General features: G+C 61.3%; 9 protein-coding genes across 9 annotated transcripts; 8 read left to right on the top strand and 1 right to left on the bottom strand.

Annotated features, from left to right (window-relative positions):
* Nucleotides 1-58: 58 nt before the first annotated feature.
* On the top strand, nt 59-1,961 carry EHS24_007386 (uncharacterized protein; the record flags this gene model as incomplete). Its single annotated transcript, XM_028622757.1, has 6 exons — nt 59-429; nt 478-546; nt 591-623; nt 704-878; nt 931-1,481; nt 1,538-1,961. The coding sequence occupies 6 exons, from the start codon at nt 59-61 to the stop codon at nt 1,959-1,961; spliced, it is 1,623 nt and encodes a 540-aa protein (XP_028476650.1).
* An 839-nt stretch (nt 1,962-2,800) lies between these two features.
* Nucleotides 2,801-6,088, top strand: EHS24_007385 (uncharacterized protein; the record flags this gene model as incomplete). Its single annotated transcript, XM_028622756.1, has 4 exons — nt 2,801-4,839; nt 4,887-5,065; nt 5,112-5,482; nt 5,546-6,088. 4 exons carry the CDS (start codon nt 2,801-2,803, stop codon nt 6,086-6,088), a joined length of 3,132 nt encoding a protein of 1,043 aa, XP_028476649.1.
* Nucleotides 6,089-7,043: 955 nt separating this feature from the next.
* On the top strand, nt 7,044-15,521 carry EHS24_007384 (uncharacterized protein; the record flags this gene model as incomplete). The annotated part of the gene is made up of 6 exons (XM_028622755.1): nt 7,044-7,120; nt 7,591-7,782; nt 8,488-8,545; nt 8,858-15,115; nt 15,165-15,377; nt 15,447-15,521. The coding sequence occupies 6 exons, from the start codon at nt 7,044-7,046 to the stop codon at nt 15,519-15,521; spliced, it is 6,873 nt and encodes a 2,290-aa protein (XP_028476648.1).
* A 548-nt stretch (nt 15,522-16,069) lies between these two features.
* Nucleotides 16,070-16,714, bottom strand: EHS24_007383 (uncharacterized protein; the record flags this gene model as incomplete). Its single annotated transcript, XM_028622754.1, has 2 exons — nt 16,070-16,234; nt 16,292-16,714. The coding sequence occupies 2 exons, from the start codon at nt 16,712-16,714 to the stop codon at nt 16,070-16,072; spliced, it is 588 nt and encodes a 195-aa protein (XP_028476647.1).
* A 1,935-nt stretch (nt 16,715-18,649) lies between these two features.
* On the top strand, nt 18,650-20,055 carry EHS24_007382 (uncharacterized protein; the record flags this gene model as incomplete). The annotated part of the gene is made up of 2 exons (XM_028622753.1): nt 18,650-19,611; nt 19,662-20,055. 2 exons carry the CDS (start codon nt 18,650-18,652, stop codon nt 20,053-20,055), a joined length of 1,356 nt encoding a protein of 451 aa, XP_028476646.1.
* A 480-nt stretch (nt 20,056-20,535) lies between these two features.
* Nucleotides 20,536-22,374, top strand: EHS24_007381 (uncharacterized protein; the record flags this gene model as incomplete). Its single annotated transcript, XM_028622752.1, has 6 exons — nt 20,536-20,897; nt 20,943-21,144; nt 21,185-21,374; nt 21,419-21,524; nt 21,564-21,923; nt 21,963-22,374. The coding sequence occupies 6 exons, from the start codon at nt 20,536-20,538 to the stop codon at nt 22,372-22,374; spliced, it is 1,632 nt and encodes a 543-aa protein (XP_028476645.1).
* A 387-nt stretch (nt 22,375-22,761) lies between these two features.
* Nucleotides 22,762-23,865, top strand: EHS24_007380 (uncharacterized protein; the record flags this gene model as incomplete). The annotated part of the gene is made up of 8 exons (XM_028622751.1): nt 22,762-23,026; nt 23,073-23,234; nt 23,272-23,291; nt 23,331-23,368; nt 23,412-23,580; nt 23,635-23,696; nt 23,737-23,791; nt 23,845-23,865. The coding sequence occupies 8 exons, from the start codon at nt 22,762-22,764 to the stop codon at nt 23,863-23,865; spliced, it is 792 nt and encodes a 263-aa protein (XP_028476644.1).
* Nucleotides 23,866-24,208: 343 nt separating this feature from the next.
* EHS24_007379 (uncharacterized protein) lies at nt 24,209-25,365 on the top strand (the record flags this gene model as incomplete). The annotated part of the gene is made up of 3 exons (XM_028622750.1): nt 24,209-24,853; nt 24,892-25,233; nt 25,360-25,365. 3 exons carry the CDS (start codon nt 24,209-24,211, stop codon nt 25,363-25,365), a joined length of 993 nt encoding a protein of 330 aa, XP_028476643.1.
* Nucleotides 25,366-25,842: 477 nt separating this feature from the next.
* POT1_2 (3-ketoacyl-CoA thiolase with broad chain length specificity) lies at nt 25,843-27,168 on the top strand (the record flags this gene model as incomplete). Its single annotated transcript, XM_028622749.1, has 4 exons — nt 25,843-25,894; nt 25,936-26,337; nt 26,388-26,442; nt 26,481-27,168. The coding sequence occupies 4 exons, from the start codon at nt 25,843-25,845 to the stop codon at nt 27,166-27,168; spliced, it is 1,197 nt and encodes a 398-aa protein (XP_028476642.1).
* Between the last annotated feature and the right edge of the window lie 503 nt (nt 27,169-27,671).

Below are 27,671 nucleotides of genomic sequence, written 5' to 3'. Positions count from 1 at the left end.
GAGGAGACGGGGGGTTACACGATTACTCATTTTCCTCATCCTCACAACACTCACGACTATGGGCGACGACAGGTCTCGCACACCCAACGGGACTTCCAACGGCCACAGCGACCCCATCAAGCGCTTCCCCTCGCCACCGAAACAGGACCCCCACCCGGCCGTCCAGTCGTTCTACCTCCCCACCGGCCTCTTTGGCCGCATCCTCGCCATCCCCTCGCAAATCCTCTTTGCGCTCATGGGTCTCGTCGGCATGGCGCACTATGCGCGCCAGATCGTGCGTGTCCGCCCGCGCAAGGCCGGCGCCGTGGTCCTCAACAAGACTACGGAGGGAGCGGACGGAGCCGACGGCGCGATGAATGTCGACGAGTGGATCGTCAAGAACACACCGTCGCTTAATGGGACGTACAAGCCGGCGTGGTGGCTTCCCAAGTGAGTCTCCAGCTGTGAGATTCCTTCCTGCAGCTGACGCGACGCCAGTGGCCACCTCCAGACCTTCTTCATTATCTCGGGCGACTTTAGCAAGACTGACAAGGTCGACTACGTCCGGTAAGCTAGGCATGGCCCAACGTAGCCCTATCTGACATTGCTAGCACCACCCTGCGTGTCCCCGACGGAGGAACTCTGTGAGTGTCGTGTGTGGAGGTGTGGAGAGGTTGGCTTCTCACCTCACCCGTGATGTGTCCACGCACACACTAACCGCCAGCGCCGTCGACATCACCCCGCCCAACCATGAGGAGCTGCCCGCCGACGCGCCGACCGTCCTTGTCTGCCACGGTCTCACCGGAAACGCCAGCGAGAGCTATGTCCGCAACGTGCTCGCATGGGTCATCAAGCCCAAGTCCGAGGGCGGTCTTGGCGGCCGTGGTGTCGTCTCTAACGTGAGTGGATCGGAGTGCACACAGGCCCTCCTCAGTGACTGACGGTCCCCAGTTCCGCGGATGCGGTGGCCAGCCCGTGACCTCTACCCAGTTCTACTCTGCGGCCGCCAGCGTCGACGTCAACACCATCTCGCACTATGTTCGCCACCGCTTCCCGCAGTCTGCCGTGCACGGCATCGGCTTTTCGCTCGGCGCCGGTGCGTTGGCGCGCTACCTCGGCGAGAGCGGCGAGGACTCGCAGCTGTCGTCGGGCTGCATGATCGGCTGTCCATGGGACATGCCTGCGCTCTCGCACTCGCTCGAGGACGGCTGGTTTTCATCCCGCGTCTACTCGAGCGCGCTCGGCGTCAACCTCATGAAGATGTTTTTCCGCAACTATGACGCCAACCCGGCGCTCTTCGAGGACCCCAAGAACAGCCGCGTCCACGACGTCATGCACGAGTTTAGGCGGCTGCGCGACATGGGATCCAAGATCAGGCTGTACATGGTCGACGAGTTTTTGACCTCGCGCGTGGGCGGGCCCTCGGCGCCGTGGCCGTTCAACGGGTTCCAGGAGTACTACAACTATGCGAGCAGCCACAAGGTCATCCACAACATCAAGGTGTGAGTAAAACATGAATCACAATGGGTCCGAGTCCCGACGCTAACATCATGCCCAGCCCATCGCTCGGCATCAACGCCTTTGACGACCCGGTCGTGCACGGCGAAGCCCTGCCCGTCGAACAGGTCCAGAACTCGTCCCACGTCCACCTGGCCGTGACGGGTTCGGGCGGCCACCTGGGCTGGTTTGACAGCCCGTCGCCGTACGGCCCGCAGTCCAAGTCGCGCTGGGTGCGCACGCCCATTGCCGAGTTTCTGTCTGCGGCCGCGCGCGACCTTCCCCCGCGCCCGCCCGTCGCTGTCGTCCAGGAAGAGGACGGGTGGGAGTATGTCGATGCCCCGCCGGCGCCGACGCAGCTCGACGCCGACCCGGCGCGGATCGGCTGGCGCGTGCTCATGGTCGACGGACACATGACCAGCTGGGAGGAGCGCGAGCGCGAGCAGGGCAAAGAGGGCGGCAAGGAGAGCTTCCAGGGCTTGTAGAGCGCGCGACTGCTGCGTCACTTTAGAGATTACATTTTGCATATCCCATTGTCTGTTCATCCGCTGCCACTGAGGAGAGTATGAGCACTGAGGGACCAGAAACATCAAGCATTGGCCTCTGCGGCTCGGACCATGTGTGCCAGTGCCCCAGTGTGAAGAGGGGGGGTGCCCATGACCCGGGTGATCGCGGAAGAAGCCCAAGTGATGGGCTCGTGAAGGCAGAATGTGCGCCTTTTTTGAGCAACCACGGCCGGCCGCTGGTATTTTTCTTGACGACCTTTGACCGTGAACAGCCGCACGATTCGCGACGGGGTCCCGTTGACAATCGCAGCAACAGGTTTGGGGTGCACAGAGGCAGTGCGAGGATCTCCATGAGAGCTACATGCATGCCCCTCTCTTGCCCAGTGAGGAAAAGAGAGACCGCACTGATCCTCCACCGTGTGCGTGTACCCCTTCCCCTCCTGCCTGACCCCCCCAGGCGATGATTAAATTCTCTCCACCTCGTATCCTGTGGTAACTCTCTCGTGCTCTCACGTCTTCGCACCTGCTGTCCTTACAAGCCTCCAGATTGCGGGAGAGAGAAAGAGACAGAGGTTACTCGACTGAGTGGACGGCGACAGCACCATCACTCCGTTTTTTCCAGCCACCACTGCTGTCAACAGGCCATCACTTTCCTCCCAAACGCACACACACAGTCTTCTTTCCCCTCGCCCACAGCCCTTCCCCCCCCAACAAACATCTGGATTCCCTTCATCTTTCAAGCATCATCATCATCATATACACGCCCCCTCTCTCTCTTCCATCACTCTAATCCCCCCTTGCACACACGGGACAGCACCATGCGCACACCGTCCGACAGCGACACCTCCGCCTCGGTCACCCCCAAGCCGTCCGCACTCATCATGCCGACCAAGGCCGCGGCGTCGACCAGCTCGTCTTCGTCTTGTCCCACAGACTCAGAGCCTGGCACCCCGACCATCGACCACGCTTCTGTACTTGACAGCCGCGGAGATGATTCAGACTCGCTGCCATCCCCTACCAAGCGCCAGCGCCACGCCACAGACCGGCACAACATGTCGCGCCGTGGTCGTCGCTCAAAGGTCAAGGTCACAGCAAAGGTCAAGGCTGAGGCGAGCGACGAGACGTTCGCGGTGTATGCTCCTGCCGCCCCCGTCGCTGTCCCCAGCATTCCCGCTGTCCCCGCCATGATTCCTACACACGCAGCTGCGGACCAGAGCGCCACGCTCATGATCAACACGGCCTCGTCTGCGACAAACACTAGTATCCACGCCCACGTTGCCGCCGCATTCCTCGAGGCCAACAGCAGCGGCCTCACGCCCTCGTTCCACAGGATGGGCTTCGACCTCTCACCCGAGAGCTACCCAACCACCCCGACTCCCAACCGCACGCCGCGCTCGCTGCCGACCACGGCGCAGGCGCAGGCTCACGCGCAGGCGTACCAGCACGTCCCAGCATACCCGTCGTACGCTGGCCACCTGTACCCGCGGTATCACGCCAGCCAGCCCAACCTCGCGCCTGTGTTTGTCAACAACAACCAGCAGCAGCAGTTCTATTATCCTCAGCAACAACCCCAGCCTGAGCTGTACCAGTACTACTCGCACACGCCGCACTTTGTCTACCCCGGCGCCGTCCCGTCTCCAGCCGTGCACGCCAGCCAGGCCGTGCACCTCGCCGGCCCGCGCAGCCACTACCCTCCCCGCCACGGCGTCGTCCACAGCGTCCACAGCGTCCACGGCGCGCCTCACCTTGTTGCTCAGCCAAACACGCACGACCACTATGCGTTCGCTGCAGTGACCCCCCAGCCCAGCGCCCCGACCATGGCTTCTGGCGTCGGCCCGTTCGTCCCCAGCATGGCAACAGCATACACCGACATGGGTCCGAGCTTTGTGCGGCCGCCCTCGCCCTCGCCGTTTGCGTTCGAGCACCCAGGCAGCACGCGTCCAGTCACTGCCGTGGTTCCAGTCCAAGTGGGAACCGACACCAAGCCGGCGGCCGTCGACGCTGGAGCCATCACTCAGGCCCCAGCGCCGCAGATCGATGCACTGGCCACGTCGTCCACCGGTGTGTGCCTTGCCGCCGCCGCCCAACCCGACAGTGGCGTGAGCGTGAGCGCAAGCTCGTTTGGCGGCATCGACTTGACCCTCGACCACGCGCTCAACGCTCTCAACGCGACCCTCCATGCTCCCCTGCCCGAATCGCAGACCGAGGAGGTGTTTGCGTCGATGGACCTCATGCACGACCTGCCGGACAACTACTCGAGCCTCGTCGAGATGACAGCCGAGCAGTACAATGGGTTTTTCAACGAGGCGACGGATACCCACGCGGGCATGTCTGCTTGGGCCACGTCAGCCGCGGCACCGGGCGGTGGTGATGGTGGTTGCTCGGGCCTCATGATCAACACGTCTGACCCGGTGTCGCCGTACGAGTCCGAAGCCACGCCGTCCCCGCTCGACCCGCGCTTTGCGCACCTCACCGGCTCCTCGCCCGACGCCGTGAGCCCTGTGACCCCGCTGCCCACGACGCCGACCAAGAGCAACAAGCGGCCGCTGCGCAAAAAGACCAGTGGCGCGTCCGTGTCCATCAAGGCCAAGGCAAAGAACACACCCGTCAAGGTCAAGACCCGCCGCGTGCCCACGTCGTCTGAGGACTCTGACGACTACGGCGACGACGACGACGACACGTCCGACCTCTCGGACCTCGACTCGAACGAGTCGGACAAGTATGGCACTGCGGCGACGTACACGAACGCGGCGGAGATGGCCACGTTCTTCTCGTCGACGCACGGCGAGCACAAGGACCGCTTCAACCCCACGCGCCAGGAGCGCACTTTTTTGGAGAGCGTCGCCAAGACTGTCCCGTGAGTTCGGAGACGACTTTCACGTGAACTCGGCTGACACGTCTCAGTAACCCCACGTCTGCGCAGGAGAAGAAAATCGGCGAGGCGCTGGGCGTCTCCGAGTCGACGGTGGACGTGTGGTTTATGAACCGTGGCTGCGACCGCGGGCCGCGCCGCAACCCCGACGTGCCCATGCCCCGTGACATTGACCAGCGGCTGCTCTGGGACCTTGTGCGCGACAATGACCGTGAGTTGCGTTGTACGCTGGCGGCCTGCTAACTCCTGTGCCACAGCGTCTCTCGCCATCATCCCTGCCAACCGCTTCAGCATGCAGGACTGGACGCGCGTCCTCAACATCACCAACAGCACTGCCGACCTCGCCGTGGCCGTCCGCCACTCTACCCCGCAGCTCCTGCTGTACACGCGCCACAAGGACGCCATCTACCGCATCACCATGCCCGTGGTCGGCGCGGCGTTTACAAACTTCAAGGCCGTCAGCTCGACGAGCCCCAAGGGCCGCGGAGACATCATGTCGCTGCGCATGCGCTATGACGACCAGTACTCGACCTTCCACCTCAACCGCGGTCTGGGCTGGGAGAAGATTGACGATTTCCGCGAGCTCAAGCTCGTGGGCGAGTACATCGAGGTCGGCAGCCACGATGATGTGAGTGGACAAGAGTAGGGAAGTGGACGGAGGAGGGACACTTGGCTGACGTTGTCTTTGCAGATCATCCTTGCCCTGCGCAACCTCCTGGTCTTCATGGTCGCGCAACAGCAGCAGAACCAGCAGCAGCACCAGCAGCACCAGCACCCGACCGCAGGTGTTGGCCCCGGCAGTAATGAGATGGCGTCGGCGCCTCCGCAGCCCGTGTCTCACCTGATCCCCGAACGCCTCGTTCCCGAACACACCGGGGCTCAGTGCGCTGGCCGCACTGCCCGCACTGCCCGCGCAGCCCGGCAGAAGAAGAAGCAGCAGCCCGCAAGTTCAAACTCTACGTGGACGACGCCGACCGCGACGCCGACGGGCCCGACCTCTTCTACCTCTACCTCTACGTCTGCGTCTGCCAGCGACGCTATCGCCAACGGGTACCACACTAGCGCGCCGACCCTCGGCGCCCACACGCCTCGCCAACCCGATACGGCAGGCGCGACCCCCGTGCCCGGCATGCCTGCGGTCCACAGCCACCAGCCGATCCATGCCTTGGCCACCACCCCGCCCACTGCGGCCTTGTTCGCCGGCGGCGCCGGTCCGCACGCCGTCTCGCACTGAGAGCGGTGGCACAGGACCCCCCACCTTGGCCACGCGCAGCATGTCGGTGGACCAGTGGAGAGGTGGGGGGCCGCCGGCTATGCCCGGTTGTGCCCCATGTCCTCGGAAATGCAGCGGCCGCAGGCGAGGGGGTGTGTTTCGTGGTGTGCAGTGGGGTGGTGGTGGTGGTGGGTGGGGGGTGTGGGTCGTGGTGTTTGATTTTGAGGGAACACAGTCCCAGGTGCAGGAAAAATGTCTCGAGTGGGATCAAGGATCATCAAGGGACCAAGGGCCGACGAAGCGGTGGCGAACGAAGGGTGCGCGCGCGTCCCAGGAATGCAAGGTGGCGTCTGTGGCCCTGGGTGGTGGTGGTGGTGGTTGCTCGCCGGGTGCGCGCTGTGGATCGCGTGAAGGGCCGTCGGCGACGCAGGGAGAGCGGGTCGAGAGGGTTTTCTGTAGGGTTTGTCACTTGGATCACTGGGTATTCACGATCCCACAGCCGAGCGCGACAAGCGACGAGAGATCGAGACAACGAGAGAAGAGAGAGAGAGAGAGAACTATAGGTTTTGTCAACGTTTTCGGTAGCGCGTATTGTCTCTGGATATCGGGTCTTGTAGGCGTCGTGTTCTCTCCATGCATTCACGGGTTGTGGGAGAACACGTAGCAGAAGCAGTAGCAGCAGCAGCAGCAAGCAAGCAAGCAAGCAAGCATGTAAATAGCTGCAACGTGTTGTCGAGCCCATGGCCACAGGTGTAGGCCGTCGAGCTCCATCATCTCTCGTAAACGCAAAGCACGCACGCCGCCCATCCACCGCCCGCCGCCTGCGTCCGCCCCCGCGCGCCTCGCCGCCGCCGCCGCCGCTTTCAGCCAAACGGTCCACATCTCCATCTCCCATCTCCATCCATCCATCCATTCTCTCTCTCTCTTCATCTCACATCCATTCCATCACACCCTCGCTGGGTACTGGCACGGCGGCATGTCCGCAGACACCTCCGACCCCAGGCTCGCCGCCGCCGTCGAGGCCGTGCATGACCCCCAAGACGCGACTGCATGGTGTGTGCCTGAGTCCCCCGATCCCAAGACAACGCCAGAGAGTCGACCCAGAGGAGGACTCCGTTGACTGCCATTGCTGCCATTGCCAGTCGACGGGGCAGCGCCGTCCTGTGCACCGACTAAGGCCCACGCGGGGTGCATGCATGCCGCGCCGCGACTTGCAGCGAGCGCTCGTCGACGCTGCTGTTGTCGTCGCAGTTCGGCTGTGCTCCCGAACGGTGCCGGTGGGCACCTTGGCCGGCTGTCGCATCCCCTCACCATGACGCTACGCCTAAGGCGGCTATGACGAGTGGCCGCGACGAGGACGTAACAGCTGGCCGTGTGCCCCCCACTGCTGGCCGTGGTGCACGTCGCGCGCGTTGCGCGTCGTCGGGCACGCCATCTGGCGAGCTCCCGGCAGCCAACCCCCCCCCCCCCTTCTCTTGCCCCTCGCGCAGCGCAACAGAATATCCCAGCTGACACTCCCGCAGGCTCGTCGCAGGCTACGACCCCTCCCCAGCCTCGTCGGCCATCATCCTCACCGCCCAAGGTCCGGACCCGTCGCTGCCCCCGCTCCGGACCAGTCTCGACACCACGACCCAGGCCGGATCCGCCGCGGCGTTCGGGTTCGCAACGATCGCCGGCCGCGGGCTGGTGGTGCTGCGTCTCGCTGACGGTGTCTCGTGAGTTTCTCTTCTTCCTTTCTTTCTTCCCTCTGCGGTTCTCTGTGCGAGCGTGGGCGTGCGGCACGACGCATGCGGCGTACCCCCCGGGTGCGCTGGCTGGGGCGGGTGGGTGCACATGTTTGGGTGATATTTTGACGACGCGGCCAGCGGTGTGGCTGCCGCCGAGGAACAGCTCGACGTCGCACAGCGCGCACAGGCAGATTGCACGGCTGGAAGAGGTCGAAGGAGGGTGTGGCTGGCGGCCCTCGCTAGCAGGACAAAGGCTCGGCGTCGAGGAAAGAGCTCTGCAGCCCGTGCACTGTTTAGGTCTCGGTCCCTGCCGGGCATTGCCAGATGTGCCAGAGCGTGCTCGAGCTGTGTCTGGGTCTCGGCGCTCTCGCTACGCGGTGCCTTCCGCCCATTATCCTACAGAGACAGACAGACCTGCACGAGCCCCAGCCCGCTCCGCAGCTTGCGCCGGCGTACCCCCGCAGCGCAACCAGCGCACAACATGCGTCTGCTGCTTGGTGCCATGCGGTGGCCTTGCGACTCGTTCAGCACCCCATCCTCCCCCCGCGCGCACACACCCCCGTGTTGGCTGCCCTGCAAACGTGCATCTCGGAGCTGTCATGTCCAGCCTGCGTGATCGATCGCATAACCCCATGCTCCCATGTTCTCATGTTCTGTGACGAAGATCTGAAAGTGTGCTGATATCTCCCGCAGTGGCGTTCGAAGAGCCAAGGCCGTCGTCCACTCACGCGCGTTTGCGGCCCTCTTCCCAGTGAGTCACCTTTTCGCGAACAGTGGCGTGAGCGTCGGCTCCGTATCCCCGGACACTCGTCAACCTGCTCTCTGCTCTGGTTGGCAGTGGGACGACGTGACACTAGCCTGCAATCTCTGCCGATAGCGTGTGCGGGTGGGTGCAGGTACGCAGGTTCCACGGAAAACTGCGAGGATTCCGAGGACCCTTCAACCAACCTGACACAAACACACCTGACACACAAACCCGGCGCCGTCGGCATGTTTTCTTCTTTCCCCTCCCCACCTCCCAGGAGTGGTACTAGAGTGTCCTGCTGCTGACACACATGTTAAGGACTATCTCGCCCTCGTCACTGTCACGAAACACGGCGAACTCACCGACGAACTCATTGCAGACCGTCTCGGATGCTCTGCCGACGCCTTGATACCGTCGTCGTCGTCCTCAACAACAGTGGTGGACGCGCGGCCAGCAATTGAATCCGAACCCGGCCCTGAGCCCACCGTGGACAGCGACGCTTTGCACAATGTCGGGAATGCTGGGAATGCAATCCCTGCCGCTGGGACCCCCGCTCCAGTGCAGGTCACAGCGTCTTCGGTCGCAGAGCCCTCGACTTCTGCTCCCAATGCAGCAACACCAGCACGGACACCACCACCATCACCACCACCAACACCACCACAACCCACGGCCTCACAAGACGTCGCGCCACCGGAGCGACAAAATGGCAGCGTACCTGCTGCGAGGAGCTCGTTGGGACAACCCGGTGTGTCGTCGGCGAGTAATTTAGAGATCTCGGGGATCGCCCGCTCCCTCTCAGCCGCGGATCCACAATTACCACGAGAGATCGCCATGCCTCCTCCCTCGGGACCACTTCCACCCATCCCAAAGACTGCGCGTGCAGCCACCAAAGCTGCGCTAGCATCGACACCTGCGTCCTCGTCGTTCGCCCCTCCAGGTGCTATGGCGACGCCACCCTCCGCATTCGCACCATTCGCTGAGGGTGACCTCCCTGAGCTCCCTGTACCGGAGCTGAGCGACACCGACTCGGAGGGGTTCACCCCTGTGACCGCTCGCGTATTCCAGCCCCGCCCAAGGGCTGCAGCAGCGATCGCGGCTGCTTCTGCAGGCGCAGGGGTCGTGCAAGGGACCTCGACGTCGGTAGGAACGCCCACCATCGCTTCCCCAGACCGGCGCGAAAGTGTCCCCCACCATGACCACGAGTTGACAGACGACGAAGACGAGCGTCCGCCGCCACCGTCCCTCCCAACTTCTGTCACCTCTACACCCGCATCGTCAAACCCACCAACATTCCCCACATTCCCGACCGTCTCTGTTCCCGACTTGGCTGCTCTGGCCACTCTCTCGCCTGCTCCGTCGGCCATGTCGAGTGTCCGGTCAAGCGCTGTCGGCGACGCTCCCCCCATCCCCGAACGCGCGGCTGGTCGCAGCAGGGCTGCCATGTCGCCGATATCACCACCACCACCACCACCAGCCGCTGACCACAACCTCTTCCCTCAAGCCGCTGCCGGCCCTTCCACTCTATCCGCATCCGTAGAGGAGCTCACCCATACAGCAAGGCTGGCCCCACATGCTGACTCGGCCGAGCATGAGGACGTGCCTCTGGCCCTCGCGGTCGTGGCACAACAATGGGCCGAGCCACCGTCGGAGCTTGCGTACGCTTCGTCGCCGGCTGCTTCGCCAGAGAGCGATACCAGCGTAGCGTTCGGTACGCCGCCAGTGGTTAGTGCCGCGCTCTCGCCGCTGGTGGCCACAGCATCGAGGTCGGGATCGAGCCCCGCCACCACCTCGAGCGGCCCCACAGTGTCAAATGGGCCCAGTCCGGCTATCCCCTCGATGTCTGCGTTTGGCATCAGCGCCCCGCTCCCCCCCACGCCCTCTGGATCCAGTTCCATCCCGCCAGTGCCACCTGTCCCGGCCCAGCTGGCAGCGCAGCAGACGGCCTTTCGCCAACAGCAGCTGCAGTTGGTGCAAGCCCAGCAACACGCCCGCACTCAGGCTCAAGCACAGCTGCAGTACTCCCCCCTTCCCCCTCTCCCTCCCGGGGCCCAGCCCTTGCCACACCCGCGCCGCCACTCACCGTACGAGCCTCGAGCACCGTACGAGCAACGAGCACCATACGAGCCACGGGCACCGTACGACCCGCGCCAGTCAGCCGACAGTGGCAAAATGTCCTTGCGCAAGAGCTATGGCAGCGACTCGGACAAGTCGGTGGTGTACCGCTCAAAGTCGCGCGAGCACGCCCGTGCCCTCGCTGCGTCTGCCGCCGCCGCTGCCGCGGAGGCAACCGCGGCTCAGCGTGCTCGTCGCCCACCCTCTGCGCACGACCGCTCGCCGCGCCAGTCGACCTCGTCGCAACATACCGGCGGGCACGGCAGTGCGCGACCAATGTCTGGCAGCTCAACAGGCTCTAGGCGGTTCGATCCCCACACGGAGCCATTACCTGCCATGCCCGCGGCCATACCCGCTGCCATGCCTGGTCCGAGCGGAAGTGTCGGTCTGGGACTGGGTGCCATTGGCTCCCCACGCGATGGCGCTATTAGCGCGATTACCGCCTCGCGGTCCCACCGTGAGGGCTTGAACGTGCCCGGCGCCGAGCGTGGCGCGAGTCGTGAGCACGCGGGTCTCAGCCCGCCCAGTCCGGCGGGCATGGCACGTGGTGTATCCGGCGACTCGTACCTCGCCGCATTTCGTTCACGGAACCCCGCCGACGCGCCCGGCCAGAACCGCGATTCTCGTGACTCTCGTGACTCACAGGCGTCCGGCAGCGAACAGACAGATCGCACCGCCGCTGCCGCGGTCGTGGAATCGGACTTTGGACCCGGGTTGCGGGACAGCACGTCCAACAAGTTTGGTACGTTTGGGCCGGCGGAATGGCGTGCTGCCGTGGCGGAGCAGGAACACTCGGAGACGCGCGATTCGTTTGTCACCGCTGCCGACTGGACGAGTAATTCGACCCTCGACTCGGCACGGAGCTCGAAAGAGCTGGCGGCGGCGTCGCCCCTGGCCCAGTCGTCGTCCATGGGCAACTTGGCACCACAGAACATGTCGTCTGCGACGCTTAGTCCAGGACGATCGCACTCGCGCAAGTCGTCTCGCGACCATCCTGCTCCTCCTCCGTCGTCGTCCGCCCTCAAGCATACTTCGCACGAGGGGCTCAATGTCGCCTACAGCGGCAGTCCCGTCGCCTCCCCCGGTGGCCGCCGTGTCTCCCGCGAACCTGGTTCGCCTCTCCCACCCCAGCTCCCTCCTCCAGGCTATGCTCTGCCACCACTGCCCGCGCCCGATGGACCCCTCCCACCTATCCCGCAGCGCTCGAGGAACCGTGTCCCACCAACCATGTCACCGAGCAACCGTCCCCCGCTCCCCCCACCTTCGCCGGCGCCCGATGTACCCTTGCCGCCGGTACCCATCCCTTCCCCCCCACAGTCGTCCGCGGCGCAGGGAAGCCACGGTCTGCCTATCACGTTGCCCAGCCGCGAGCACCACACTGTTGGCGGTGGCCGTAAAGGCCATACGCGCGAGCCGACCGAGTATGACATTGACAAGATCCTCGCCGACGCGCAGAGGCCGGTGTATGTCCCTGACGCAGTCACTGAGGCATCTGCTGCCGAGCTCGCTGCTGCCGAGCAGGGAAGTGTCCCTCCTGTACCTGCTGAGTCGCTGCCGCCTCTACCCCCGCCTGGGCCCAGCGGACCCAGCACGGCTGGTACACGTACACCGCCAACCCCTGGCGTGATGAGGAAGCTGTCCACACGAAAGCCTGTGCCCGCCGTCGACGCCCAGTTGCTCGCCATGTCTCCGCCGCCGCCGCCGCGCAAGTCGAGTCTCGTGGGCGCCACCTTGCCGACCATTCCGATGGATCCGCCCGCGCCCATCTCGACTCAGCCCCACAACCCCGAGGACAGCCCGCCACCGCCGTCGTCGTTCGCCGATACCAGCCCCGCCAGGGAAAAGCGCGCGCGCGACTCGCTCACCGTGCCTCCTACTCCCGAACAGCAGCTGTCCGAGGCTCTCCCGCCCACATCTCCTGTTCCCGACGCGGACGCGGACGCCGACGCCGACGTCGAGGAAGGTGATGCGGACACGGGGGAGGCTGTCCAAGGCACCCCCGAGCTGCCCATCACTCCTCCTGCACACCTGTCAGTCGGCGACTCGGACGTTGGCGCCATGTCCCCCATCAGCCCGGCATACTCTGCCGTGACGGCTAGCGCGGCTGTCGTGTCGCTCGGTGCGGCGGGTGCGGCCCATGTTGCTGGTGTCGCCAGTGCTCGCGTGGTCGAGCTCAGCAACGGCCACATCACCGCAATGCCCTCGACCACGGCCGAGACCGCCGACGCGCCTGCTCAGGCCCAAACCACGGCACAGGTTCACCAGTCCAACGCCATGTCCATGGCCACTGCCACGCCCCAGTCTGAGAACATGGTCTCGCTGGCGTCGCCAGTGTCGTCACCGGACATGCTCATGCCGATCATGGACCAGAACGTCATTGACCTCAGCAAGTCGCCGTCCATTGGCCAGATGTCTACCTTGCCTACCCCAGAGGCAGCTGGTGCCGCACCGGGCCCTCGTGCCAACTACAACTCGGCCGTGACTCCGCTATTCGCTTCTGCCGAGTTTGGCGGCTACAACCCCGCCGTCTCCCCTACGGTGTCGATTCTCAAGTCGCCACCTAGCGCCTCATCATCTGCGTCCATCGGCGGTGGATCCGGCGGCTCACTGTCAAAGTCCAAGCTCCGCCTCTTCCGTTCGCCCAAGCCTAACGGCGACATTCCCGATCCCAGCTCGCCACCCCTCACGTCTCCCAATTCGGCGGCCAACGCGCGTCTGCGTACCTCGTCGCTCACCCGTGCGTTCCGTCTGAAGAAGGGCGGTCCTCTGCCACCTGGCGTCCTGCCCGACTCGCCCCTTCTTGACAACGTTGGCAGCGGCGAGCCCCAAGACGCCGCAGCCAACAATGAGGAGCTCGCCGGTCTTGGTCTCGGCAACTTTGGCATGGACTCGAGCGCGTACCGCACCTCGTCAGGAGGGATCGGGTACACTCCGCCCGTGTCCAAGAGCGCCGCTGCCAAGGCGGCCAAGCTGCAAAAGGCAAAGGCTTCCGCCAAGGCGAAAGCCTCGCCCAACCTCTCTGCCCAGAGTGCGCTGCTCCTCGCGCGCCAAAAGGGGCTTGCGGACCAGACTGAGGCTCTCGAGCGCTGGCGTAGGCAGGAAGAGGAGCGTGCTCGTGCCAAGACGATGCGCGAGAGCCACGCGTCGGCTACGAGCGCAGGCTCGTCTGCTGCGCACATTGCCGCGGCTGCGGGCTCCACCTCGTCCACGTCGCCAGTCAAGACCAACCCCGGGTCGTCGACTGGCGCGTCCCCGCGAGTCGTGAGCATGGCCACGTCGTCGGGACTCAGCGAAGAGGGCCACGCGACCTTGGAGGACCACAGCGACGAGGTCCACTCCCTGTCCCTCGCCATGGTTAGCGGGCCCGGTGCGGCTGGTCGACTGGTTTCCCCCGTCGACCAGCTCGCGGCCGCTGCGACTGCCGCCCGTCGGCACAGGCGTGAGGCCCGCGAGGACAGCATCGACGCGAACAGCAACAAGAGCTTTTCCGATTCGGAGTCGCCCGCTGGTGCCGTCACGCCTGTCGTTCCGAGCGATGCCGGTGCCGTCGAGGAGATGGGTGCGGGCGCGCGCGAGGTGATGCAAGAGCCCGATGACGAGGAGGCGACCGAACGCATCGCCGAGCCAGAGAACGTACGCAGGATGTCCTTTGACTCGGCGTCCGATGTCGCCAGTCCCAAAATGTCCATCGAGGTCGCCCGCGCGCGCACCATGTCGGACGGTATCTTTGGTTCCGGCCACCAGGGCACACTGTCCATGGACAGCACGCCCACGTTCACCTCGCCCAAGCTTTCGTTCGACTCGCCCCAGATGCCGATGCATTCGCCCCAGTCGTCCGTCTCGTCGTCGACCATGTTCAACAGCCCCAAAGTGTCGCTTGACAACTCGCTCTTCAACAACCCGAACATGTCCATCGAGACCTCAAACCTCAACCGCGGCGGTGTCGAGCGCGTCGAGCGCGTCGAGCGCGTCGAGCGCGTCGAGCGCATCAACGCCATCCCCGTGCCCGAGGACGTGCCCGAGGAGCCTACAGCCGAGGAACTCGAGGCTGAGCGCGTCGCAGAGGAGGAGCGTCTCGAGGCTGAGCGCCTGGCCGCCGAGCAGGCCGAGGCGGAACGGCTCGAGGCCGAGCGCATCGAGGCTGAGCGCGAGGCTGAGCTTGAGGCAGAGCGTATCGAGGCAGAGCGTCAGCGTCTCGAGGAGGAGTATGCCCGTCTCGAGGCGGAGCATGCCCGTCTCGAGGCTGAGCGCGTCGAGCTGGAGCGTCTCGCGGCTGAAAAGGCCGAGGCGGACCGCCTCGCTGCTGAGGAGGAGCGCAAGCGTCTTGCGGCCGAGAAGGCCGAGCAGGACCGTATCGACGCCGAGCGTGCCGAGCAGGACCGCATCGAGGCCGCGAAGCGTCTCGAGGTGGCCAGGGTGCAGATGCGCTCGGGCAAGGCCGATGGCGGCGTCATGCTGCGTGGCGTGAGTACCAGCTGAAGGCCAGTGGGTTGTAGCTGACATTCTCTTCCAGTGGGTCACCGTCCAGACCATGCAGTCCCTCACCTGGCGCCGTCGCTTCTTCCACCTCCTGGGCCACGAGCTGAGGATGTACAAGTCGGACGCGCCCGGCGAGACCGACAAGACGCCCCTCCAGACCGCGTCGCTTGTGGGCGCCATCGTCTCGCAGACGTACGAGGAGAGCCAGGTTAGGGGGAGCTGGAAGCTGCGCAGTGGAACTGGACAGGTGAGTGATCGTCCCGGAGGCGGAAGCGAGGAGGCGTTGTGTTATAGCCCGATGCTGACGGCAAAACAGGAATTCTTCATGTTCGCCGACAGCCCCGAGGACAAGGACACCATTCTCGAGGGTCTCATGATCGCCATCGAATAGGACCCACCGCAACGAGCCCCCCCGAATGAGTAATACAGCAGCACGCCCGCACACGGCCATGGCCGGTAATGAGTAGCGGATGAAGACGAGCGACGAGACAAGAGACACGATCAAACCCCGCGCGCGATTTTTGGACGCCGAGCCCACCCACCAACCCGACCAGGCGCCCGCACGCCCCCCTCCCCCAGCCCAATGTAATGTCGGACACGTCGGATCATCAAATGATACATGAACAGAGAGACGACGGAAACGTGCAGTGTAGTGGACGAAAGGACAAGGACGACGAGCGCATCTCGTTGCTGTATCTGGTTAACTAGCTATAGACGTCTGCGGACACCCCTTTTTCTTGCATGCGATCGAGTGTTTTGCTTGCATCAAGCTGGGAGCGGGGGCGGTGTGGTTCGCTGGAACCGACCATGTTCCTCGTTCCAGAGGCGCTACCAGCCAGTTGTGGCAGCAGTGGATGGTGTGAATATTCGTCCTGACGTTACCGTCCTCGGTGGCCCCGGCAGCAGCTCTCCAGAGCTGTATCTGCCATGACCTGGGCTTCAACGGACTAGACGCCGAAGACGTTCTCTCAAGGTCTGCCTTGGGGAGGACTCTGTGCCTTGCGAGCAAGAGGTGCCCTCCAGGTTTCCCACTGAAAGACCAGAGCTTTCGCGAGCGGAGCCGACACCGCCGCGAGGAATAACGAAGGAATCCCCCAGGCCACACTGTCTAGGCTAAGCAAGTCAGTGGTGGTTGCGGTCGTCTGCTTCCCGTGGACATACCCGTACTTGATCCCCAGACCAATGGCCAGAGACAGCAATGTTACCCATATAAACAGGAGGAGACCCAGTGCAACTGACAGTGAGCCACAACGGTCGCATCATAGACGATTCACACTTTGATTTCACCCATCCGTCGCCACCCGGGCCCTTCTGACCTGCAACCGAAGCATTCGCAGTGAAGTACTGTGTCCCGTTGGAAAGCACGGCTACGCCGCGCGAGTTGGTGGCGCGCTGTTCGAACGCGCCGGGGGCGACTCCGTTCATGAGCTTGAGCAGCCTCGTTACAGTGTCGTCTGTGATTTCGTGCTTCTCGATCACAGTGTTCTCATCCCCGAAGACACGGTTGCCAATGTGAATTAGCGACACGCCTTCACAGTTGTCCGACTTCTGGGAAAACAGTGGTGTTGGAGGGCTGACGGACATGGTGGAATAAACGGACATTGAGGACCAAGGAGGCAAGTGGGGCGAGCATATGTGGGCACAGCTGGAGGCGGCGATACTGTTTCGCTTCAGAGGCGAACGCCAAGCCACCGCCACCGGCGGGCAAGGGGTATCACGAGAACACCATGGGACAACGTGCTCAAAATTCGATCATATAACTTGTTAAACTTTGGACAACGTTCAGCGTGATGTTGGAAGTTCTCAGCATTGCAAGAAGCATATTTTGAGCGTTTGTTGGCGTTTTCATTTATATTGGCAGGCTCTCTCCCTGGATCTGTCTATCTATATCTGGGTGCTACCACTTCCAATACCGCTAATACTGCCGACCACTGCGGCGAACCATTCCGATGGCATTCAAGATATGACAGCGAATGTCGGAATCGACTGCCTGTCGAGCAAGGCGGAAGGCGGAATACTCAAACAGGCCACGGGGAGCCAAGGCTGGCAGACTGTTTAAGTGGCTGCGAAACAGATGTGCTTCTTTTTACCTCTAAAATGGCGCCCTCTATTGGCCTACATTAATGAGACGCACAGTACAGCGACAGCGAGAGGACTGCGTTTGCAAAGGAACTCATGTGGCGGCGGTGGCGCTTGTCCAGGTCCGCGCGGCGAGGCAGAGCACTCAGTCACTGCGTGACCAGATTTGGCGTGTTGCGTTGCAGATCTGCAGATCCGTTGGCACTGAGACAACAGGCAACAGACATACCACAATGGCAGTGTGTCATATGTGGGTTTGTGTTGGGGTATGAGCACAGGAGAGAGGAGGCAACAACGGCCCAAATCTATTTCGGTGAGGCTTGGCATCAGTTCTCACGCCGTCCTGCAAGCTGCAGCCCCATTCCCCGAACAACATACATATATCCATCACCTGCTAAGCGGCGCTCTGCGCCTCCTGACCTTTATTGCGCCATCGAATCAACTGGAAAAACACTGCTGCAGCAAGCGGACCCAACGCCGCTAGGCAGAAGGCGCATGGGAGCGCGAATCCTACGCTCGACGCCCTGGGAAGTCAACAGATGTGGTGCCATGCTCTGTACCCACCCGAACTTGACCCCAAGGCCGATCGTTAACCCAAGCGTTACGATGAAGAACAATGCCACGCCTGTGACGGCCCCTATTTGTCGGCTTTCTCTTGAGCACTGTTGCACTGATCAGACTCACACTTGGACTCTGACCAATCTTCAGTAGCCTTGACGCACTTTTTTGCCTGAATGCGAAAGGTATGACCTTCACGAATTTGAGAGACTCCCACAGTCTCTCCCTCGTTGGTCTGTGTGGCCGACAAGTCACTGGGAAAACTCTCGAGGATCCCCCGGCGTGTGTTGGGATTGTTTCGAAGCAAATGTGCTATGTCCACGATGCTAGCCCCTTCGGGTACTGTGATGTCGTTGCCTTGTTGAAACTGGCTGTTGCCCACAGCTTTACCGCCATTGATTTGATTGAGAGTCGGTGGCATATTCGAGAGGTTGGCTGCCAAAAGAGAGGAACTCCACAGCTTTCTTATACGCGTGCGCTTCACTGGGTTGCACCCGAGTTAACTCCAACGCCACCATTGCGTAAATACATACGACGAGAAAGAAGTTCAGTCGGAAACGCCACGGCTGACTGTAGGTTCGAGACAGATCTCTACATACACCATGCCTCAGCGCCACTCGTACAGGAGCCCTCCCCACAGGAATCCGGTGCGGTTGCCCATGGCTGACTGTGGATTTGCAATTGCATAGCACCACTCGGGACTGGACCACCGTTATCGCTGGATGCACCCGGTAAGTGTCTTGTGCCCTCCACACCGCTTTTCAACACAACACTGCGCCACTCCCACGGAAACTCAACATTGTGGGGTACAACTGTTCACTCGCCGGCACTCCCAAGCTCACACTCTTTAGATAAACATACCACATGGGATCCCACGCAACCATGAACGAAGCAGGCTCCATAGTTCAAGACAACAGTGTGGACAACGGAGAAGGAACTGTCGCAGAAAGAATCGGCCAATGGGAGACGTTACCTCTCAAAGATAGAGTCACCCAGCTGTTCCAGCTCTTTGACAGACTTCCAAACGACAACGACGCGTACATCTGCGAACTTTATACCATCGTCCGCTTGCTTCAAGCGCCTGACACCACGGCACGGTTGCATGGCACCAGCCACCTCAAAGACTTATACACCGACTGGGCGAATAACACCATGTTTTCTGCGAAATGGGAACGGGAATTGGAACATAACGGTCGACCGTTTACGATCCCCTATGGCCACCTCGTCTGGAGATCTCCTGCGTCGCAAACGGTCAAACAAGACATAATCGCCCGCCAACTCATGCGACAGTGCAAGGAATACGACGACGCTGCAAAAGCCCAGCGCTTCATCCACATGGATATCGAAGCTGAGGAACGGGATATCCTTCACGGATTCCCAGGCCGTCACCCTCATCAGAAGTGGTCACAAACCCAACGCCTCAAACAGATAAAATCGGATATGCACAACTTGGAATCTTCCATCGATGGCATTGTTCATGGCAATGACAGTAAAATGAGCCTTGTCATACCGCTCCTCATCGCTCACGCCACCACGAACTTCGGTTCCCCTAAGTGGGATCAATATTCTCGTTATTGGCTACAATGGGTTTGGGGCGACCAGGGATTGAAGAAAACACTGGAAGATCGCAGCCCGATTGACCACATCCTCGAGATCCGCAAGGCGGCTGCCGCCGCGACTCTGTTATTCGAAACCGCTGTTACGAGCTGGATCAAGAACAACTACTTTAACAAGGACGAGGCAGAGCTGTTGCCGAGATACTACGTTTTATTGCGGTGCCACCATCTGCACACCAACAATCTATCTGATTATCTTGAATTCTTCGAGGGCTGCGACGATCCCGAGTATGCTTCCTCATTCTGCCTTGTACTGAATGGTTGTGCTGATCGCACAGTGTGCGCCGCATGGAGGCTAAATGGAATGACTCTCCCCCATCATTGCCCAACTATCGCTCCAAGGTGCGCCAGATTCTCATGGATTGGCGAGAGGACGTAGGGTCGTCACCTGTCCCGCCCCGTGCACCTGTCGAACCGGTGGCCTCAGGTCTCCAGCCCAAACCGAAGAGTCGCATTCCCGTAGCCATTGGTCGAGCCGGGACACCACCGAAACACACGCCGCCTCCGACGCCATCCAAGCCGTCGTCCAGCGGTGAAAGTGGCACCGGCTTGCCGCAGAGGGACAGCTTCAATTTCGCCCAGTACACCACTGCTCCCGTTCAAGGGATGGCCTCGTTTGTCATCGGTAATCAGTACTTCATCAGCTTTGCCTCTGGACCATCCGTAGTTTAGTTGCTGCAACTAGGTGTTTGTAAATGCCCCAGCGCTAATGTTCACTATTTGCATCGGGACGAACCTGCAGCGGGCCTGGAATTCCTGGAAGCCACACTTTAAACACTTTTTGTGTCGGGCGACACATCAAGACTAGACAGCACAGATCCCAAATAGCCGCAATGGCAAAAAGATCAGCCATGCAAGCAACCGCAGCACGCAATCGCAACCACCGGCCCAAGGTCCGGCGAAACTAGGGTACAAGAGCAACAGCTTGCAGTGCTGCAAGCGAGCTGTATGGCGTCATGGAGCTGCCCCACGTGATCCGGATGTGGCGTGATCAGCACGGAACTACGGCGCGTACATGCTGCCTTAGGTGGCGTCGATTGGTGTTTTTCGTTGCTCTCATTTATCAAGAGACGGGGTTTGCTCCATGAGCGCTAGACTCTTCCTCTTCCTGTTTCTCGACTACACACACTCCCGACCAGCGTTTCTTCCATGATGAGTCGCTACTCGTCAGACCACAACTATCCGCTGTCGGAAGACAAGGACAGCCATGGCCACGAAAAGCCCATCCCCGATGTCGAACTGGCACACCACGCCTCGGTCCACATTGTGCAGGCAGCCGACAGCGACCACCTGAAGCGTTCGCTTTCCGCACGCCAGGTGCAGATGATTGCCATCGGAGGCACGATCGGCACGGGTCTCTTCCTTGGCACCGGCAAGAGCCTGCACACCGGTGGTCCCGCGTCCATGCTCATTGCATACTCGATTGTGGGCGCCATCGTGTTTGTCACCATGCTCTGTCTCGGAGAGATGGCCGCCTTCATTCCCGTGGCCGGCAGTTTCTGTACCTTTGTTGGGTAAGTTCACACTTTCCGCAAACAGTAAAACCTGACCAACAACAGCCGTTTCGTCGATGACGCGCTTGGCTTTGCGCTTACTTGGAACTACTGGTTCAACGACGCCGTGTCCACTGGCTCGGACCTGGTCGCTCTGCAGCTCATCCTCGAGTACTGGACTGACCAGTTCCCGGGCTGGGCACTGAGCTTGATCTTTTGGGTGGTCATCATGGGTGTCAACCTGTTGGCAGTCCGGTTCTATGGAGAGGTACGTGGCGTCTCGAGGTCGCATGGCTGACACTCTCCAGCTGGAATACTGGCTCAGCTTGATCAAGGTCATTACGATTATTGTCTTTATCATCATGTCAATCGTCGTCAACTGCGGTGGTAACAAGGACCACCAGTACATTGGTGGTTCCAACTGGCTCATTGGCGATGCCCCCTTCGTCGGTGGCATCGGCGGGTTTGCATCCGTGTTCGTGACGGCTTCCTTTGCCTGTGAGTATTGGAGTCATGACGGGGATTATCGCTGACCCGGTCAGACGGTGGAACCGAGTCGATCGCCATTACCGCTGGTGAGACGAAGAACCCGACCAAGAACCTGCCAAAGGTCGTGAGGAACGTGTTTTGGCGCATCCTCCTGTTCTAGTGAGTAGCTGCAAATCCGCCCATAGCTAACCCCACCAGCATTCTCTCCGTCCTCCTCATCGGTCTGAACGTTCCATACGACTATCCCAACCTCAGCACCAAGACCGCGTCGACCTCGCCCTTTACCATCGTGTTCCAGATGACGGGGGCCAAAGCGGCCGGCAGTGTCATCAACGCCGTCATCCTTACCTCTGTGCTGTCTGCAGGCAACCACGCCTTGTTCGCCGGAGCGCGTTTGCTGTACACCCTTGGCAGTGAAGGTCACGCCCCGCGGTTCTTCGCCAGGCTCAACTCGCAGCAGGTCCCATGGATCGCTGTGCTCGCTACAGGGTTCATATCTGGCCTGTGCTTTGGCTCGTCGTTCATCGGTGCTGGCCAGCTGTGGACGTGGCTTCAAAAGTAAGTGTCTACACCGCTCAACTGCGTGCTCACACCCAGTCTTGTCGGCGTGTCAAACCAGCTCGCATGGCTCTTCATTGGCATCGCGTCCATCCGCTTCCGCCGCGCACTCAAGCTGCAGGGCAAGACGCACCTCCTGCCGTTCAAGAACTGGACGTACCCATGGGGTCCGTGGATCGCCATCGTCCTCAACGCCGTCATCATCCTCGTACAAGGCTGGTCGTGCTTCAGTCCCACATTCGCCGCTGTCGACTTTGTCAGCTATTACGTCGAGATCCCGATCATGTTCGTCATGTACTTGGGGTGGAAGATCATCAAGAAGACGCGCTGGGTGCACCTGGAGGAAATGGACCTCGAGACGGACGTCTACACCGTCGCTGATGAAGAGGAGGAGCCTGAGAAGCACGGCGCGAGGAAGTGGTTCTCAAAGGTCTTGCCCTGGTTATTCTAAAGTATATAATTGCGCGTCCATTGTATGTATTTGAACTGTTTGTTTTGACGGAAGGCGGGCAGTGGATGGAGATGGGGTGGCGATGGGGTGGCCGCAAGAGGCTGCGCTGCGGTGCCATGCATCATTGCACCAACGGTTCCTCAGAAGCAGGTCGTGACCGCAAAGGTGCATGCCGAGACCCACCCTATGCCAGTTTGTTGACCTGCCGAGCAGCTGAGTGACTGACTGCGAGGGTTCCGAATGGGTTCCTGGCCGGCAATCATATCACGGCAACTCAAGGTCCAATGCCTCCAGTTCCTCCGCTCCGGAGATGGCGACCTACATAAAGGATACGCGCCATCAGAATGCAACCCCACAACCCCCACAACTGAGCCCCGCAGTAGCAGTATGACGGGAATCAACTCTACACGCGTCGCCATCGTCACCGGCGCCGGCCAAGGTATCGGCCGTGCCATCGCCCACCGTCTTGCCCGGGATGGTTTCCGCCTTGCCCTCGCCGATGTGAGCGGTAACGCCAAGGCCCTGGATGGGGTGGTCACCGAAGTGGGCAAGTTTGGCACCAAGGCCATTTCCCTGCCGTGCGATGTGCGAAAGAAGGAGGATGTGGACGGCCTGGTGGCCGAGACGGCCAAGGAGCTGGGCCAAGTGAACGGTAGGTGAAGCCGGGTGGGAGGGGGGGCATGGAGCTAACAAACCAGTCATGGTGGCCAACGCCGGTATTGCGCCGACCGACAGCTTCATGGACATTGAGCCCAAGTTCTTTGACAATCTCTACGAGGTCAACGTCCGTGGCGTGCTCTTCTCCTACCAGGCAGCGGCGCGGCAGATGATCGCCCAGGGTGGTGGGGGCAAGCTCATCGGTGAGTCCCAAGTGCTCTGTCTCGCGCTGACCGCCAGCGGCGTGCTCTGTCTCGGGTGTAGGTTTGAATAGAGAGGCCACGAGCGCTGACATTCAGATTGGCGTCGGTATCCACCAAACCGCCTACTGCTCGAGGTACGTTGACCCGCATGCTTGGGTCCAATCTGACATTCCACAGCAAGTTTGCCGTCCGCGCAATCAACCAAGGCGCGGCGCTTGAGCTCGGCAAGTATGGAATCACCGCCAACGTCTACTGCCCCGGCCCTGTCCTCACCGACATGTGGAAGAAGATCGACGACGACTTCGTTACGCTCGACGGTAAGAACTCCGGCGGAAGGACGAAAGAGGTGAGCGCACAACGGCCAACAGATGCGCGACAATGTGGCTGACAGACACCGTAGCTGGCCGACCTGTCTCCGCTGGGACGTTGTGCAGAGCCCGAGGACATTGCCAAGCTCGTGGGGTGGGTGTATATGAAGGCACAAGTAGTAACGCGCGCGCAGCTTCCTTGCAGGACCAGACTCGGACTTTGTCAATGGCCAAGCAATGCAATGCAACGTGAGTGACCGCTGGTTTCAGAACAAAGCACAGCATGTCTGATCGGCAAACAGGGCGGAGCTTGGTTGTCGTAAGCCACAGTCCGTGTTGCAGTTCGTTCCGTCGGCTTGGGACCGTCCCAGAATGGAAAAATTCACAGTGAGAAGTAGAAGAATAAGAAGCAATGGGTAGTGGAATGCATAGTCGTGTTCAAAGCGATTGAGTCGCTTGCGGGACCGTCAGATCGCTTGGCAGTTGAAGGACAGGCACGTGACGATGTTGCACGTTGGTACTGACACTAAACGGGATAACGGTAGCTTGGCATGTTGCCGAAGCAATGCACCAGCGTTCTGCCGGCCGGCACTGACGCGGCCACTCTAGCATGCTACATATGTAACGACAGGCCCATCTTTACACTGCATCCATGCGACAACAACAATGACCATGACTTCCAAGGCTTGGGTTTACCAACAGCGCGGCATGCCATGGGAGGTGCTCTCCCTCACCACCCGCGACACGCCTACATTCCCTCCCCTGACTCCATTACCCCGCGACGCACCGGAGCCTGAAGAATGGGTCCTCGTACGCGTAGCCTATGCGGGCCTCAACCCAGGCGCCATCTTCCAGATGACCCTCGTTCCGCCGCTCGTTCGATCACGCGATTGTGTCGCCGACCTCGACTTCACGGGCACAGTCATTGATGTCTGGCACCCAGAGGACAAGCCTGGGAGGTTTGCACGCGGCGACAAGGTCTCAGGCATGATTCCGGCATCGCACGCGCTACCAACGGGTACGGGGGCTCTCGCAGAGGTCATCCGACTGCCGGCCCGATATGTCGTCGCCAAACCTGCGAGCGTGTCCCTCGGCGACGCGGCGTGTCTCCTCCCAGGCCTCACGGCGCGGCAGCTGGTGAACGAAAGCGAGGCCAAGAGCGGCGACCGGGTGCTCGTAAACGCTGCAAGCGGTGGAATCGGCACCATGGTTGTGCAGATGGTTCGTCAAGTGGTTGGCGAGAATGGTTTCATCGTCGGAGTGTGCAGTGGCAAGAATGCCGAGATGGTGAAGGGCCTGGGTGTTGACGAAGTGAGTCTTGGCCATGTGAGTGTGTGTGTTGACGCCAGGTGATCGACTATACGCAGCACACGTCGGTGGCACGCTACATTGCCGAGCGATTCAGCGACACGCCGTTCGACGCTGTGATCGACACCCTCGGACACCACTCGCTGTGGCTCGCAAGCCCCGCTTTCCTCAAACCGGCAGGCATCTACGAAAGCGTGGGCATCAAACCGCCAACGTTCTACGTCCCCGACTTTCTGCGGGCGGTATGGCAAATGCAGGTCAACGCATTCTGGCCCACGTCACGCTGGTTTGGTGGGGTGGGCCGTGAATGGCGAGCCACGTCAATGATGAGTCCCACCCTCGAGGACAGGCAGGCGGTGATTGATATGCTCGGCAGTGGACAAGTGAGAGTTGTGCGGGACAGTGTGTGGCCGTTTGAGGATGCCAGGGAGGCATACAGGAAGCTCGCTGGGCAGCATGCGGCGGGTAAAGTACTCGTCAAGGTGGACCCAAAGGTTGGGGATGATGAGTGTTAATCTGATTGTTAGTCTTGTAGAAGCACTGCTCCTAATAGTGCCTAATGTAGAGAGGCAAGCGAATAGTGCGTGTTCAACTGTTCGTACTTGCTCAAAGTACACGGCCTACACCGTCCCCGCCCACGCTGCCCAGTCCTTTCGGCCGCGGCTTCGCTCTGACAACACCATGCATGTGCATACACCTCATGCATGTGCATACACCTCATGCATGCACTCCCCCATCGACGTTGGCGCCAGATCTGCACACCTCGCGGCGACTCCCACCCGGCATTCGGGGTTTAACGGGCCAACCGGCCATGTCCGAAGCCAGCGAACCGGTCCCCGGCTCCGCGGTTGGGACGACGAGAGAGAGATCGAGCAGTGCAGTCGGTTGCACCAAGACGCATTGGGGCGGTCTTCGGTTTCGTTTATATTTCCATCTCCTTCTTGCACTCTCTCTCACCACCGTCTCTCTCCTGTATCTGTAGCAACTACACCATGTCCGGCAAACAGGCTCTCCTCAGCAAGAACCCCGACGATGTCGTGATTCGTGAGCTGGGTGGCACCCAATGTCTGCAGCTAACCCTCCAGTCTCGGCAAAGCGCACACCCATGGGCAAGGCCTTCAAGGGCGGTCTGAAGGACGCTCGTGTCGAAGACCTTCTCGCGGCAGCTCTCAAGGGCGCAATCGACGCTGCGCACCTCGACCCGGCGCTCGTCGAGGACGTGCAGGTGGGCACCGTGCGCACCCCGCGCGGCGGTGCGTCCATCTCGCGCATGGCAGCGTTCGCGGCCGGCATCCCCATCAAGGCGTCGCTGTCGACGGTCAACCGCCAGTGCTCGTCGTCGCTCCAGGCCATCTGGACCATTTCCAACGAGATTCTCGCGGGCGACATTGACATTGGTATCGCTGCCGGTGTCGAGAGCATGACCCACCACTATAACAACAAGCCCCTCGACCACCCTGTTTCTGAATATGTTCAGCAGAACCCCCGTGGGTGCAGCAGCTGTGTGCAGATGGTGTACTGTACTGACGTCAAACAGTGGCCAAGGACTGCCTCATCCCTATGGGTATTACAAACGAGAACATTGTCGAGGAGTGAGTTGAAATTCGTACGAGAGGAAACTGACAGACAGCTACGGCGTTACTCGCGCAAAGCAGGACGCCTTTGCTGCCGGCTCGTACCAAAAGGCCGAAGCCGCCCAGAAGGCCGGCCGCTTCGAGAGCGAGATCGCCCCCGTCAAGCTCGGCGACAACCCTGCCATCGCACAGGACGACTGCCTGCGGTACGGCGTGACCGCCGAGTCGCTCGCGGGCGTCAAGGCGGCCTTCAAGGCCGGCGGCACCACACATGCCGGCAACTCGTCGCAGCTCACTGACGGCGCGGCCGCCGTCGTCCTCGCGCGCCGCAGCGTCGCCCAGCGCCTCGGCCTGCCCATTATCGGCAAGGTCGGCAAGGTGGTGTCCACGGGTGTCCCCCCGCGCATCATGGGCGTCGGACCCGCCTACGCCATCCCCAAGGTCCTCGAGCGCGCCGGCCTCCAGGTCGGCGACATTGACATCTTTGAGATCAACGAGGCGTTTGCCGGACAGGCAGTGTACTGTGCCGAGGCGCTCAAGATTGACCCGGCAAAACTCAACCCGAACGGCGGCGCCATTGCGCTTGGTCACCCGCTCGGTGCTACCGGTGCGCGCCAGGTCGCGACCGGCATGGCCGAGGCCAAGCGCACAAAGGCAAAGTTCCTCGTCACCTCGATGTGTGCGGGTACTGGGTACGGCGTTGCTGGTCTGTTTGTGAACGAGGCCGGCGATGCCAGGCTGTAAGCGGAGGATAGGATGCGTTCATAGTTGGGGGCAAGCGAGTAAGAAGAGTCACATGCAGCAAGTACAGACCATCAGAAGCGTGCAAAGGTCAGAGCAATCAGTCAGATGATGAGATGGTCCATCTACCGGAATCCCATGAAAGTCGGGATCCACATTGTCCGTGATCTGCGGGATGCTTACAATGAGGGCAATGAGTGGCGAGTGGGCCTTTGCTGACGTCACGCGTTGCTCCTGTTGCGATGTGAGACCGAATGAAACGGAGCGGTGTAAATAGAGCTGTAGACGTCTCCTAGTAGGCTATGCAGCTGGTCATTAGGACTGGCCTCTGCGCCACTGTGCTAAACTAATGAATGAGGACGCTCACACAGCCCACGCACCGATGGGTAGTGGTTCAGGCCTGGCGATCCAGTGATCCAGTGAACATGGCCGGAAATCACGGCCACGACGGGATCGCAGGGCCACGACAACTCCGTCGGACCCGGCGAATGCTGGCTGAGCATGTT

Source organism: Apiotrichum porosum (assembly GCF_003942205.1).
Source record: "Apiotrichum porosum strain DSM 27194 chromosome Unknown scaffold_5, whole genome shotgun sequence".
Taxonomy (NCBI): Eukaryota; Fungi; Basidiomycota; class Tremellomycetes; order Trichosporonales; family Trichosporonaceae; genus Apiotrichum; species Apiotrichum porosum.
The sequence above is the reverse complement of the archived record's forward strand: the minus strand, read 5'-3'. Positions and strand labels throughout refer to the sequence as shown.